This window comes from Eschrichtius robustus, chromosome 7 (genome assembly GCF_028021215.1).
Source record: "Eschrichtius robustus isolate mEscRob2 chromosome 7, mEscRob2.pri, whole genome shotgun sequence".
Lineage (NCBI taxonomy): Eukaryota > Metazoa > Chordata > Mammalia > Artiodactyla > Eschrichtiidae > Eschrichtius > Eschrichtius robustus.
In genome coordinates, this window is record NC_090830.1 from 16,070,636 (window position 1) to 16,086,633 (window position 15,998).

Consider the following 15,998-nt stretch of genomic DNA (forward strand, 5'->3'; position numbering starts at 1 on the left):
GAGCAGGTGCATTTAGAGCAGTGTTTCCTTCTGATTCCATTAAAAAGGTGCTGAGCACACACCTTGGGTGATGCAACAGTGGTTCCTCTAACTACTGGTATTCCAGGTATATCTGCATCCTAGCTGACTGTTCAGTTAGGTGACTCTTAAGTAATTTTTTCTCATATGTATGAAGGTGGAGGAATCATTTCAAATTAATAATATTATGATTAAATAGTGTATGTAAAGCCCCTACAACTCTGCCTGGTACATAGAAGGCACACAGTTGGTGCTATTTACTCATCTGTCCTGGTTTATTGCCTTAATGGACTACATCGTTCAAAGTGGTCCAAACCAAATTTGTCACATCAAAACAAAACAACTCTGAAATTGTGTATAAACACTGGGAAGGATGTAATCCGATGCTAGTTGAAAATTAATATTTCTAGTCAATAGGGTTTTTTTTGGCAAATTGTTTATACATCAGTTTTTTTCTTTCTTGCATTTTCTATGATTGTAAGCCTTTTTGTCACTTTATCAGAAATTGTAGTTTTCTTGGGGGTTTGGATAAGGAAAGCATATGATGGAGGATGAGTGTGTGATTAGGGGGAGGTGGTGGTGTTTAAAGGGGGGTGGGGTAGAGGAGGCACCGTATTTACCCACCTGGCTTTGCAGCTTCACCTCCCATGGTTTCCTTCAGAAACTCTCTACTTTAGTCAAGTTAATCTGCTTACTGTTCTATGAACATGCATTTCATTCCCCTGACTTTGTGCCTTTGTCTAACGGTTTTCACTCTCCTGTAACACAGTTTGTCTCTCTTGACTTAGCATCTGAAAAGGCTGATTGAATTCCCATTTCCTCTTTTGTATCTCTCCCAGCTGGACCTGACTGGTGGTCATCTCTGCATCTCTGTGCTTACTGTCTATATCATATCATGTATACTTCTTGGATTTGGGGATTCTTTAGGTCTTCCTTCTCACTTCCTTCTGCTTTTCCTTTCTCCTTGCCTGCTCACCCGATTCTGTCCATTCATCACCCACTCCTGTCTATCCTCCGCGAGTACCTACTCTGCGCCCGCTGTGGGCCAGTCAGTAAGGTGGATGCTGAGCACGCTGAGGCCTTTATGAAACTTGTTCACCATTTTCTTCAAACAGGGGAGTTGATTATCTATTGTAACTAAAACTAGTTGAATTTACATTGGAAGGTTACTGACATTTTTGGGTGGTGGAAATTAATTATTTTCATTGAGGTATGGTTGAATCAGTGGTGAAGGTAGAATGATACTTTGGTAGAATTTGTGTTGAGAGAGCATCTATTCCGATTTTTGTGGATTGATTTTAACATAGCAATGATAATGCAGTAACTCTAAGCTTCCAAATATAAATGTTGTTGGTAATGAAAGAAGAGGAAAATTTCATTATTCCCTTCATTCCTGCTTTTGCATTATAAGTAACAACCTGATGTTAATGAATTTTAGAATTAAGGGACCATTAGGAAGAAACAAATATGTACTGCCCTGTGACTTGATAGATATTGGATATGATTTTAGTGATTGAAAGCTTTCTGAGGCTTTTAAAATATTAAATATATAAATACATGGAAAATAAAACTTCTAGTCAATTTGAGATGGTAGTTAGTAAATCGAGGTATTGTAACATCAGAATGACAAGAACAAAAGATAACAGTTATTGTATGCTTAGAAGAGGATGCTGACGATGCCAGAGAAGTGTTGTCCACCATATCTTGGACCCACTGGAGCCTTTATTATCTGTTATGCCAGAGCTGCAATGGGCCAAAAATAGTCCTTTTTATTTTCAGGGAGAATAGAATAATTTCTTGAGAAAATTAAGCCTTGTTGTGTTTTAAAATTATGCTTAAAAATGCTTAAACCCTACTCCTTCTTGTTTCTTTTTATTTAAAAATTTTTTATTAGTAGCAGTATTTTTTTTGGCCATGCTGCACAGCTTACGGGATGTTAGTTTCCTGACCAGGGATGGAACGCGGGCCCACAGCAGTGAAAGCCCCGTGTTGTGACCACTGGACCACCAGGAAATTCCCTGGGTCTCTTTTTATACTTCAGGCAGAAGGGTCCTTGGTGGTATTGGGTTGGCCAAAATGTCCATTCGGTTTTTTCCATAAGATGGCTCTGGTAGCACTTAGTTGTCTCTAACTTCATTCGCAACAATTTTGTTAGATTGTATGTGACAGCTGTCATATCAGCGTGCATTTAAAAAAAGAGTTATCAAAATTGGTGAATTTTTGTGTAGCCATCTTATTATTGAAAATGAAAGAAAAAACAACATTTTTGGCATATTATGCTTTGTTATTTCAAGAAAGGTAAAAATGCAATGGAAACACAAAAAAAGATTGGTGCAGTGTATGGAGAAGGTGCTGTGACTGATGGAACGTGTCGAAAGTGGTTTGCAAAGTTTCGTGCTGGAGATTTCTCGTTGAACGATGCTCCACGGTCGGGTAGACCAGTTGAAGTTGAGAGCGATCAAATCGAGACATTAATTGAAAACAATCAACGTTATACCATGCGGGAGATAGCTGACATCCTCAAAATATCCAAATCGAGTGTTAAAAATCACTTGCACCAGCTTGGTTATCTTAAGCACTTTGATGTTTGGGTTCCACAGAAGTTAAGTGGGAAAAACCCTTCTCGACCGTATTTCCGCATGTGATTCTCTACTTAAACGTAATGAAAACGTTCTGTTTTTAAAACAAATTGTGATGGGCAATGAAAAGTGGATGCTGTACAACAGTGTGGAATGGAGGAGATCGTGGGGCAAGCGAAATGAACCACCAAAAACCACACCAAAGGCCAGTCTTCATCCAAAGAAGGTGATGTTGTGTATATGGTGGGATTGGAAGGGAGTCCTTTATTATGCTCTACTTCTGAACGCCGAATGATTAATTCCAACAAGTACTGCTCCCAATTAGACCAACTGAAAGCAGCGCTCGACGAAAAGCTTCTGGAATTTGAACAGAAAACACGTAATCTTCCGTCAGGATAACGCAAGACCACACGTTTCTTTGATGACCAGGCAAACACTGTTACAGTCTGGCTGGGAAGTTCTGATTCATCTGCTGTATTCACCAGACACTGCACCTTCAGATTTCCATTTATTTCTTTAACAAGAATTCTTTACAAAATTCTCTTAATGGAAAAAAATTCAATTCCCTGGAAGACTATAAAAGGCACCTGGAATGGTTCTTTGCTCAAAAAGATAAAATGTTTCGGGAAGGTGGAATTATGAAGTTGCCAGAAAAATGGCAGAAGGTAGTGGAACAAAAAGGTGAATACATCGTTCAATAAAGTTCTTGGTGAAAATGAAAAATGTGTCTTTTATTTTTACTTAAAAACCGAAGGCACGTTTTGGCCAGCCCATGATCTAGTGCACATGTGTGGAGAAGAATTCTGTGTCATTTAAATTGTGGCTTTATACACACAGAGCAGCACTGCAGCAGGAGTGCAGGCTGAGAAGTCTTTCCATCGGCCTCCCTTTTTAAGTATCCTACTGGTTTCCTGTAAAACTGGGCGATAATTTCTTACCTCCTCTTAGTGCCCTGGTTTCCCAGGTTGCAAAAGTGAGTGTAATCCTGGTGGGAAGCTGCTTCCTCCAAGTCTTATCCATCCCTGCAATTCTATAGGAGTGATGGTTCCAGGAGTTATCCTTTTCTCCAGATAATGATACTTTGCATATTTAGAACTTTACGGTTAGAGTGGAAAAAAAATCCCTATGTAGGAGGATCCACTTTTACTGTGGAGTAAAGATGCTCTGGGCATCGGTACTAGCTGGTGGTAAGACCTTGTTGGTTTTGATCAGTTGTTAATTGATGCTAAAGGGGATGTGGGTTGGTTGGAAAGCTGTTATCTGATGTGCACTTGGGACCCTGTGTTTTTGTACACCAGGGTAGTGACTGCGGGTATGGTGGGTGGTGGACCTGTTTTATGGAATCTACAGAAGGGAAGGCTGTGTTGTTCGATGTTACGACCCAAGGATTTAGAGTGTATGGAGTCTAAATACACTCCAAATTGTAATAGTGGCACCACATCCACTGAGGAAATCCTTAGATTCATTATCTAAGGACAATAAGAGTCTCCGATTCTTGAATGGGCTATAGGCTTTGCACTTTTCCTTTTAGTTTAAACTTCTCAGTAAAAGTAGTAGTACTAATTCTTATAAATTATTTCAGTATACTTTAATGTATTGGTTTTGTCCTCAATTTTCCATACTATTTTATACGCTTACTTAAATAACTTTTATGAGTGCATGGGATTTCATTTAGAAGTTTGCGTTGACATGAAATTTTCTGAAGAGACTAGACAGATAAAAGGTTTTGAGAGCTTTTAGGTATTTTACTTTTTTAAAAAAAGTTTTATTGGCCTTAAAGTAGTGCAGCTTGTTCAAGCTCATTAAGAAGAAAATGGGCTAGAAAGGAACTATTTCAGGATTCCAAATAAATGCATTTGAATACTCTGTGGAAAGTTTTGGAAGCCATGAGTCTCTTCATTATTAACATACAAGTCTTATCTTTGAAAAGAGTAATAAAAACAATGGGGTAAAAGTAGAGATGGTTTTTGCAAACATATACTTGTAGATAATTTCCCCCACCCAGCACGTTTGAAAGCTATAGACCAGCACTTGCTGCTTGGAGAGGTGAGGGATGTGGTTTCTCCTTGGGAGGTGTTACATTTTGCAGCTACCCAGGATGTTCAGCAATTATTTCTCACTGTCCTTGCTGTGCTATTTTGGTTAAATGGCTTTGAGGGTGTAAAATGTTTGGATAGTATCCTGGCAGTTTACTTCAGGATATAGGGCTTGATGTGCCTTTATTTTGTTCTTGGAAAAATTAAAAATGTGTTGACTCCGTTGGATCCAATATATTGTTGGTGGGCGAATAAGGCTGAATAAGAACTGCAGTGATTTAGGTGGAGAGACATTTGCCTCTGGGCTGAAAATGTGATGTAAGTGAAGGGGTGATTCTGGAAGCCTTTTATCTCTGACTTGGATGATTTCTCTAAGGAGCCTCACTTGACTCTAAATTCACAGATCATTTTCACTACCATCTGCTTCAGGATAATAAAAGCTGAGCATGTAGCCTCTGGCTTCATCACCGCCTAGATCCAGTGGACGGCTGTCTGCACCTCTGGCCCCCTCCCTTCTGCATCAGGCTCGTCCTACTGAGCTGTCACAGGTCTAGGAGGGTCACTGTGTCTAATAGGTCACTGTACCTACTCTCTTCCCTCCCTCTAAATACCTGCCTCCTGGGATTCCCAACCGAGGCTTGGCTGTCCAGCCTTGCCACACTCGGTTTTTTCACCCTTCTCATACTTGAACTTGACCTCAATTAGTCCTTCCATTTTCTCTATTCTTAAATTTCTCTTTGATAAGTCTTCTAATTTCTATTCCCATTGCCTCTACATTTCCTAGAACAGATTATCCAACATTGAGATCCTAAACTTTCTCCCTATCCTCAGTCTGGCTCTTTTCCAGTAATTCTCTACAAGGCAAGAGAGTCCACTATTTAAAATACAAATTTGAACTGGCCGGTCTCAGAGTAGAAACATTTCAGTGGTTCCCTCTTGCTTTGGGACTAAAGTTCATATACACTACACATATATATAAAAATACAACATATGTATAAATGATTACATATTATATATATACTTAAAATTTTTTTAAAATTTTATTTATTTAACCATTGTTTAATCGAACTATAGTTGATTTACAATGTTGTGTTAGTTTCAGGTATACAGCAAAGTGATTCAGTCATATATATGTTTTCTTTTTCAGATTCTTTTCCATTATAGTTTATTATAAGATACTGAATATAGTTCCCTGTGCTATACAGTAGGTCTTTGTTTATCTATTTTATATATCATAGTATGCATGTGTTAATCTCAAACTCCTAATTTACCCCTCCCCCTGCTATCACCTTTGGTAACCATAAGTTTGTTTTCTATGTCTGTGAGTCTATTTCTGTTTTGGAAATAAGTTCATTTGTATCATTTTTTTTAGATTCCACATATAAGTGTTATTGTATGATATTTGTCTTTCTCTGTACTTTACTTAGTATAATCTCTAGATCCATTCCTGTTGCTGCAAATGGCATTATTTCATTCTTTTTAATGGTTGAGTAACATTCCATTGTGTATATGTACCACATCTTCTTTATCCATTCATCTGTCAGTGGACACTTAGGTTGCTTCCATGTCTTGGCTGTTGTAAATAGTGCTGCTATGAACATTGGGGTGCATGTATCCTTTTGAACCACGGTTTTCTTTGGATGTATGACCAGGAGTGGGATTGCTGGATCATATGGTAGTTGTATTTTTAGTTTTTTGAGGAACCTCCACAGTGGTTTTCCATAGTGGCTCCAAAGTTTACATTCCCACTACCAGTGGAGGAGGGTTCCCTTTCCTCCACACCCTCTTATATACACACTTTTGTATATTATTATTTACTGTGCTGCAGTTTTTCTCCCCTTGCTTAGTCTCTGTCCCTCCCCTGTCTTGAATGTTCCGTGTCGTTTTTCAGGTAGCCCGTGCTCTCCCTAGTAGTTCTAGGTCTTACTGACACTCTCTCCCTGGTCTTGAGGACAGAAGTCCACGTTTATTGGTACCCTGAGGGCATCGTTAGTCCATGCAGAACTCTTCACTTTGTCCTTGGATTTATTTTCTGTATTTTCATTTCCTATTCTGACCTCCCTCATGGATGCAGGGAACTGCTTTTATGTGTTTGATTGATATCCTTAAAATTGTATGTATTTTTGTAAAGTGTGTAGTATTTCTGTGTGTATTTAATTTTCTGTTATACAAACAGTCTGAATTGTAGACTTCATTCTTTTGCTTTTTTTTTTTTTTTTTAAACTCAGGAGTCTTTGGGAAAAAAATGTACAGATTTTTCCTGGTGAATGTTTATCAGGTGGGTTGTTTCTTACTGCTTTATTCTGTTACAAAGAGTGAGAGTTCCTCTGGGTCTTCCAGCCCCAGGGGCACTGTTCATATCTGTTGTATGTGAGTCTCGACCCTGGAGGTGTGTATTGTGGCCATGGATGGTCCTTACCTTTGATTTCCGCATCCACCAGGGTGGACGTCTAGATGCCACCACAGACAGCACTGTGATTAGTATTCCCACACGGGTCCTGTGTGAGAACTTCTCTGGAATGTCTATTCAGGAGTGAGATTGCTAGGTCAAAAAAATGAAAATTTACTTAATTTGTCTGGGTACTGCCAGTTTAGTTTTTAAAATGTTTCTCCCAGTTTATACTCGCTAGCACAGCAAATCAGCATTTATCTAATTTTTGAATTTTTACTAATCCAATGAGAAAGTGGTATGTCATTGTTTTACTTTTTACTTTGTATTTATCTGATGGCTAATGCCTTTGAGAAAAACTTTGTGTGTTTTTAGCTATTTGGGTTTACCCTTCTGTGAATTGCCTGTTCATATCTTTGTACCTTTTCTATAGGGTTTCCTGATTTTTCTTGTTTGGTCACAGAGGTTCTCTGTGTATTCCAGATACGGCTATTACCAGTGTTGAGGATGTGATGGAGCATTGCTAAACCCCCTTCTGGTCTTCTTTCCTTACATTATAGGCTCTTGTAAAAGTGGTGTTTCTCGGAGTCCCTTGTGGGTTGTGTTTAAGATGTGGTTTAGGTTGGATGAATTCGTGCCATGTCTGGAAGACCTCAACAAGGCCCAGGATTGACCTCTGCTGTTTGCTCTTTCAAGCCAAGCAGAGGCCTGGTGTCCGGGCACCAGTTCCCACAGGCCCTGGTGTGGCCCCGGCAGGCACAGCCCAGTTCTGGGCTGGCAGCAGGGGTGGCCCAGCTGGGAGGCCTCCTGACCTGGGAGCCAAGTGTGCTCTTGGGACCCAGGCCTTAGATCAGAGAAGAGTGGCCACTGCTTTGGTGGCCTGGTTCTCAGTCATGGCTCGGTGAGTGGTCTCTACTTTTTCTTCAGCCCTTCCAAGACTCTGTAAGACAAGGAATAACCTGCCATGAGTCTCTTGCTATTTAAACTATTTGGAGTGGACTCAGTTCTATGTAATTGTTGAAATTTTGACATATAGAATCAATTTTTAAAAAATAAATTTATTTATTTTTGGCTGCGTTGGGTCTTTGTTGCTGTGCGCGGGGTTTTCATTGTCGTGGAGTCTCTTGTTGCGGAGCATGGGCTCTAGGTGCGTGGGCTTCCGTAGTTGTGGCACACAGGCTGTAGAGCGCAGGCTCAGTAGTTGTGGCGCACACAGGCTTTGCTGCTCCGTGGCATGTGGGATCTTCCTGGGCCAGGGATCGAACCCGTGTCTCCTGCATGGGCAGGCAGATTCTTAACACTGCGCCACCAGGGAAGCCCTAGAATCAATTTTTGATGTTATAAATATCTTCCCCTAGCATTTCATCCCTCTTTAAAATTTGTTGTGTCCTTTGTTGAACAGAAGTACTTAATCTTGACATAATCAGATCTATTTTTCATCTATGGTTTGTGCTATTTTCTTCTCATTTAAGAAATCCTTTCTTAGGCCGATGTCACCAACATTCTCTCCTCCCCAGCCTTCTATATATAGTGTTATCGATTCACCATCTACATTTAAACATCTTCTCTGTCCAGAATCCTCTTGAGCGTGTGGTGTGACACACATGGCAAAGCAAAGTTTTCAACATCGTCTACTAAACAGTTTTTACTCATGGATGTTTAATGCCGTCTTTATATCATTCCCATACCCTGTCTGAGGGTCTGTTCTCTTCCTTTCATGGGTGTTTTTCTGTCTTCAGTGGGTACCAAACAGCTCTCATAAATGTGCTTTGCAGTATGTCTCATTACCTGGAGAAGAAGTGTCCCCTTTTTCACAGTTTGAACATTATCAGGACTTAGCCGTTGATGGGCTTATAGTTTTCTATATAAATTTAAATTAAGTGGTTGAAGTTTTTAAAAAGTCCTGATGGTGTTCAATTTATTAAATTTGTAGATTATATTGAGGACTATTGTCATTTTAATAATGTCATCCAAGACTGTGGAAGACCTCTTCATTTATTCAGATCATCTTTTATGTCCTTTTAATAGAATTTTGGACTTTTTTTATGGGGGTTTGTGTTTTCTTTGCTGAGCTAATTTCTGGGTGCTTCATATGTTTCATTGCTAATGGGAACGGTATTTTACTTTTGAATTGTTTCTAGTTATTGTTGGGGTAAAGAAATGTTTTCATTGTCTTTCAGTTGTAAGTATTATGGGATCTCCCTTATGAATATTTTTTAAACCTAAAGGTTAGTTAGTCATATCTGTGGTTTATAGCTACGATTCTAACACTAACTCTGATGTGTGGGGTTTTTCCCCCACATCACCAAGCAGTTCTCTGGGACACCAGCTGGGTGTCCTACAATTCAACTCAATTCTGACAACACTGCTTACCTGGAGATTGTGTCAGGTCCCTCAGACTAAGGGCTCAGTCCTACAAGGCTGCCCACTCTTCAGATGCCAGTCACAGGTCCAGGTTGTCACCTGGGCTTCTGACTGAGCAGCTTATAGGTTCCGGCAGCCCCCTCCTTGTGTTTAATTAATTCTCTACAGCAGCTTATAGAACTCAGAGAAGCATTTCAGTCTCCAGATTACCAGTTTATTATAAAAGGATGTAACTCAGGAAGAGTCAGATGGAAGAGATGCACAGGGCAAGGTATGGGGAAAGGGCACGGAGTACCTGGGTGCCGCTCTGCCTGAATCTCCACCTGTTCGCTGACCCAGAAATTCTCTGAACCCTGCCCCCTTGGGTTTTTATGGAGGCTTCTTTACACAAGCTTGATTGATTAAATCATTGGCCATTGGTGATTGAATCAGTCTCCAGCTCTGCTCCCCTTTCCTCCCTGGAGGTCAGAGGTGGGACTGAAGGTTCCAACTCTAATGACAGGGTTGGTTCCCCTGACAACCAGCCCCCATCCTTAGGTGCTTCCAAAAGTCACTGCATTAACGTAAACTCAGTGTAGTTGAAAGGGGCTTGTTATGAATATCAAGACACCTTTTTTTGCTCCAATCATTCAGGAAAGTCCAAGGGTTTTATTTTTTTGTTTTTTTTTTTTTTAGAGCTAGAAGACATTTTCTATTTTTTATTAACTTCAATTTTCATGAATAAAAACAGTTTCCTGTCTTGCCCCTTCTGATCCTTTGATTACTCCCCTTTCAACAGAGGCAACCATTCACAACTTGTGTAGCTGTTTTCTTTGGCATTTGCCTAATTATTTCTAAAATATCTCCATTTTAGATTTCCAACTCCCCATCACGATAGATGGGGTTTTAGTTTTCTCACATCTACCTCTCTTATTACCTCCTGTGCCCCCAATTCTGTAATGGAGATCACAGATTTTTATAAAATAAAAAGTTAATATTTAGATTCTTAGGACTATGCAAATAGTAGTCACTGCAAAGTCATATCGTGTACTATGTTCAAACGTCCTTTCTTATATCATGCTTTCTATTTCCTGGAGTTAACAATTATTATTATTTTTTTCATTTTCCTGCTTTTCTAGGAGAATTTTTCAGATGCTTCAACATTTTTGACTTAAATCTATCTTTAATATTCCCTATAAACTCTAAGAGATAAATTTATTTTTTCCCCTGGAGGCCACCTTTCCAGAGGACTCAGGACCCCTGCTCCAATCTACATTGGTTGTCCTCTAATCTTGCTGATCACCTATCATTCCTGGACTTCCTTTCAGATCCTCTGTTTCCCCTGGACCCCTGTAAGTTTCTCTTTTTTGGTTTTCTCCCTGTTTGCTGAAGTATATCCTCTAGGACCTTAACTAGAGAAGGTGAATACACTGTGTTGAGCCCTTTTATATCTAAAAATGTCTTCATTTCACCTTCATAACTACTGGAAATTTGGATGTCTAATTATAGGCTAGAAATCATTCTAAGCTCAGATAGTTCTAAAGTAAATTTTATTGATGTATAGTTTATATACAACAACATGCACCATTTTCAGTGTACAGTTTAATAAATTTGGCAAATGTATAAACCCATACATAATCTTCCACCTCAATCAGAAAACAGAATATTTCTATCACCTCCAAAAGTTCCCTCAAGCTCCTTGGCTGTCAGTCTTCCCTACTTTACCCCACCACTGGCAACCAATGATGTTGACTTTTTTCACTCATATTTTTGAGGAAATGCCAAGGGTTTTAGAAGCTCTGTGCCAGAAATTGGACAAAGACCAAATACATATTTCTTATTATAAATCAAAATATCGCAATAGTCTTATGGGATTTTTTTTTTAATTAATTAATTTATTTATTTATGGCTGGGTTAGATCCTCATTTCTGTGAGAGGGCTTTCTCCAGTTGTGGCAAGCGGGGGCCACTCTTCATCGCGGTGCACGGGCCTCTCACTATCGCGGCCTCTCTTGTTGCGGAGCACAGGCTCCAGACGCGCAGGCTCAGTAATTGTGGCTCACGGGCCCAGTTGCTCCGCGGCATGTGGGATCTTCCCAGACCAGGGCTCGAACCCGTGTCCCCTGCATTGGCAGGCGGATTCTCAACCACTGCGCCACCAGGGAAGCCCAGCCTTATGGGATTTTAAAGGCAGTCCTTTTATCTTTGTTTACAGCAAAATAATTGAAACAATCATAGAACATAGTGTACATTGTGTATATTGTTTTGAAATTACTGTGACTTTTTGTGCTTACGTATTATCAGTCTTTGTGAATCTGTGCTCTTTTGGGGAAGGTATAATCCTAAAATCCAGAAACATCATTAATATTCTAATTTAGTAGGTTGTGTTTCACACTCAACATTAATAAAAATCTCTAATTAAAAAAAAATGCTTCAAAAACATCATTTAAACCACTGTATATTTTATCCAAACAGAAAACCCCACATTCCTTGGTTTCCACTACCTGCTTCTCCTGGTTTGCCTCCTTCGTTTTGGGCTGGCTTTTGTTACCTTCTCCTGGTCCTCTTCTTCCACCGGACCCTTGCTAACTACATGCTGCTTCCCCTGGGCTTCATGCTTAGTCCATCTGAACATTCATCCTCGGGAGCCCTTTCCCTGAATGTGGATGACTGCACGGTTCAGGTCTCTCTGTGAATTTCAGACGCAGATTTCCTGTTGCCTTGAAAAAATCTTGACATGGGCTGTGGGAGGCGGTCCACGCTGAGCTTCTCTGTCCTCCAAAGCCATCCTGCTCCCTTGTTCATTGCCTGCCTGGTGGGTGGTAACAGCATCTGCGCAGCCCTCTACCCAGTCTCCTCAGCCAGAAGTCTGGGAGGTGTAAAGTTAGCAAGTTCCTCACACTTCCTCCTCAGACCCTCCAGCCACTAACCCATGTTAAAATATACCTCCAAAATTAAAAAAAAACAACAACTCATCCCCTTCTTTCCAGGAGAGTTCTTAATGCTCTTCTCAGAATTATTCTATGGCTCTCCATTGACCAGGACAGATTTTAAGCCTGAGATTGATGTTGAAGAAGGTTGAACGTGTCTGGGACAGAGGAGCTAGATTTGCTAACACTGCATGTGATTCACTCAGCAACAGGGAGGCGTCCCTCGAAGAGGGTCCAGCTTTGGAACCGCTGGTCTTGGGAGGGGCGATTTCACTATTTACTGGAGATGTTCAGAGGCTGGTTGAAGTTCTACTGATGTTACCACAACCCTGGAGAGGCTGAACTTGACCACTGACTTTCTTTCCAACTAGAAGAGTCAGTGATGTTTGACTTCAAAATCTCAGAGCAGCTGTGATGGTCTGTGTGTCTCGTTCCTTTTATTTGGGACTGCTTTAAATATGTAAAAATCTCTTCAGCCAGAGGTATTTTAAAGCTGCCATTTATTAGACTCACTTGTATGGATTTAACATAATAGACTGAAATTAATTTTTAAAACATTTTTCCTTTTGACATTTCTATAATTTTTTCCTTTGAAGTTTGATTTGTTTCACAATCTTTGAAGAAATTACCAGAGAAATCCGTAATCTAACATAGGTCCTGAAAAGGGGTTGGTTGTCACTGTCACATATGTCCCATGATATTACTTGGGTGATTTTATTAGATTCATTTGATTAAATTTCTCAGCTTGTTCTTGTCGTATTTCAGTCCTTGATCAACTGAAGTTGCATAGTTTCTTTTTTCTCTTCCCCCCAAAAAAGGCTTGATGGATGCCAAAACTGAGCTTTAAATTTATATAAATTTGAGTAGACTGTGCAGTGACTGTCGTCAGAGCTCTCTACACCAAGCCACTTTTGAATGCTGTGTCTGTGTGTGATGTTTTATTGTAGTTGACACTCAGCATCAACTACATATTTTTTACTGCTATTCTCCATACTCTCAGTGTCAGGTAACCAAGATGCATCACACATGAGTCCCAGGTCACCACACAGAGCAGTCAACTTCTTCAAAACGGTTGTGAAGATGCATTACAGGCACTTACTGTTAAGGACTCAGATAGACCATCAGCAAATCTGTACCCAGTCTGTAGAATTTTATAAAGTTTAAAATATCTTGTCTCCCTTTCTTCCCTGGAGTTCGGAGCCTGAGGACGGGCATCTTCCTGTGAGAGCGTCTGGACCAGCCCTGGCTGTGGGCTTGGTGGGCTCTGAGCCTGGGGTGCAGGGAGCTTGCACCCGTGTGTGGAGCCCTTGGTGAGCTGTGGTGTCATCTCTGGAGGTGGGCCCAGCTGGGTCCTTGCACCTCCTGTGACACGTCCAGCCATTTGACCACATGCCGGCCTTCTTTACTCGAGAAAGTTCTAGATGTTAATACTCCTGAGACCCCTTCACTCACTGTGAAACTTGTAGCCTTGTGGATCTGACACTAGACATGTTAATTTCCACTCGATTGTACTTGGCCGTGTCTCTATTTTCTTATTTATCCCGCAGAGGTCATCACTATATGATGATCTGTATATAATATGTGATCTCTCTCTGCTCGCTCCATCATACACTTAAGCAATTATCATTAATGTCTAACTGTTGACTTGCTGGTCCACAACCTCATTTCCTCTTATTATTTCAACTGCTAGATAATATAGGATTTCAGGAGAAATTCATTAGATATGTCTGAGCTATAAAGTCAGAAAAAAGTTTAACATAACGAGACTTCTGTTTAATTCTTATTTTGCGTAAGATATGTGGCCTGTAGAAACAAAAACTTATGTTGATGACTTTCAGAATATAGCAATTACGTTGTTCATCCTTCAACCATTGAAGCATATACAAAAGGAAAAAAAATACCCATTATATGTTTCTAGGCTGTTAAAATATAAATTAAAAACAGATGATTATAAATTAGTGATATTATGGGACATAGAATAACATAAATACTCACACCTAGCCTTCCTCCGTGTATAACCTGGGATGTTACTCAAATATTTGGGCCTTGATTTCTTTTCAGGCAAAATTGGAGGATTGAGGCAAATAATCACTAAGGTTTCTTCTGGCTCCAAAATGCTGAAAATTAAGTGGTGGGTTGTCACTGAGTTATTTAATCCTAGTAATGACAAAAAGTACAATACAAACAGAAAAGTTACATGCATTATCCAGGCTAGGGGAAAAAAAGTTTCCTGCTGTCTCCACGTATTAAAAGTTTCTCTTCCTGTTTAGATACTTTATTTTCTCCAGTAGATGGAGAAGGGGCCAGAGGCTTTCTCTGCTCTGTGTTATCACGATTACTCTGTGTCTTTTCTGCAAGGGTGTCCTGCCTACATTGTCCTGTTTTATTGCTATTAAGGACAAGGAGCATGTTTTCCTCGTGATGAAATTCTTGGGGGACCAGGACACTGTCTGGCAAATGATAGACTCCTAAGTGCTTGGTTGTATCTTGTCTTTGCTGCCAACAACCCCCGCCCCCTGCTGCCATTTCCACTGAGGATGTTTAGTTAAGAGAGCATGTTCTAAATAGAGTGCATGTAAAGTATTCCTTCTGGAGCTTTGGTCATTGTGACTAGCTCGTGAGCCCTTGCAGGGCACAGACCTCGTGGTCTCTGTCTTTTATATCTTAGCACAGAATGTTGGTCAGAAGCCTTTCCCAGAGTTGCTGGCCCACCCAGAAGTGGAAGACTCCTGGAATAAAAATTAGGAGAGCAGAGTGTGCGTTCAGTTCTGGCACTGCCACTTTCTGGTCTTAGGACATCAGGCAAATTCTAGAACATTTTTGTTCTTCAGTTGGTTTCTTTGAAATCACGGGGATAAATCCTTGCTCTGCTTTTCAAAGCTGACAGTAGACATAGATGTGCCTTTTACATGGTATAGTTCTATCCAAGTAAAAGGTTTTCTGCTTTTTATAGTGTCACTGCTCACCCACCCGACAGAACTCCAGTGCAGAGACTGATGATTTTACTGCATTGCGCGAGAAGATTCGTTGTGATGGTAAATAGTCCTTTAGGACTGTCCCCTGGCTGTTGTTCCCACATTTATCTAGCCCTGTGATATTTGCTTAGCAATGCAAGAGGAGTATTTATAGCTACAGTCAGCTCTTTGTATCCACGCATTCTCTGCATCCACCAATTCAACCAACTGCAGGTTGAAAATATTTAAAAAAAAAAAAATTCCAGAATGTTCCAAAAAGCAAAACTTGAACTTGCTGGGCACCGGCAACTGTTTACATAGCATTTACATTGTATTTACAACTATTTACATGGCACGTACATGGTGTTCGGTATTAATTAATATAGAGATGATTTAAAGGGAGAATGTGTGTAGGTTATATGGAAATACTAGGCCCTTTAATATAAGGGACTTGCGCATCTGCAGATTTTGGTACCGAGGGTGTTCTGGAACCAACCCCGCAGGGATACTGTAGTATGAGTGCAAAGCGGCTCCACATGATGAAGTTTACTAAGTGTGTAAGGACATATGGGAGGAGGGAGAGAGGATTAGTTCAGAAATAATCAGAGCATTTGTGGTTAGTAAGTTCCTTGACTGTCATTGGATGAATGTTATTTCATTCAGCAAGTCGGTTTTGGCAAATTGATTTAGAGCTGCTTTGTATACAGTAAGAGCTCAGTAAATATCGTTGATTAAATAACAAATGAAAAT

General features: G+C 40.2%; 1 protein-coding gene across 1 annotated transcript in view; it reads left to right on the plus strand.

Annotated features, from left to right (window-relative positions):
* LOC137767147 (formin-2-like) overlaps positions 1-15,998 on the plus strand; it is a 336,850-nt gene that overhangs the window by 5,872 nt on the left and 314,980 nt on the right. The window contains exons 4-7 of the mRNA XM_068547882.1: positions 7,633-7,923; positions 13,488-13,551; positions 15,248-15,329; positions 15,714-15,805. Coding sequence (XP_068403983.1) covers positions 7,633-7,923; positions 13,488-13,551; positions 15,248-15,329; positions 15,714-15,805 — 529 coding nt within the window. The remainder of the gene's footprint in view (positions 1-7,632; positions 7,924-13,487; positions 13,552-15,247; positions 15,330-15,713; positions 15,806-15,998) is intronic.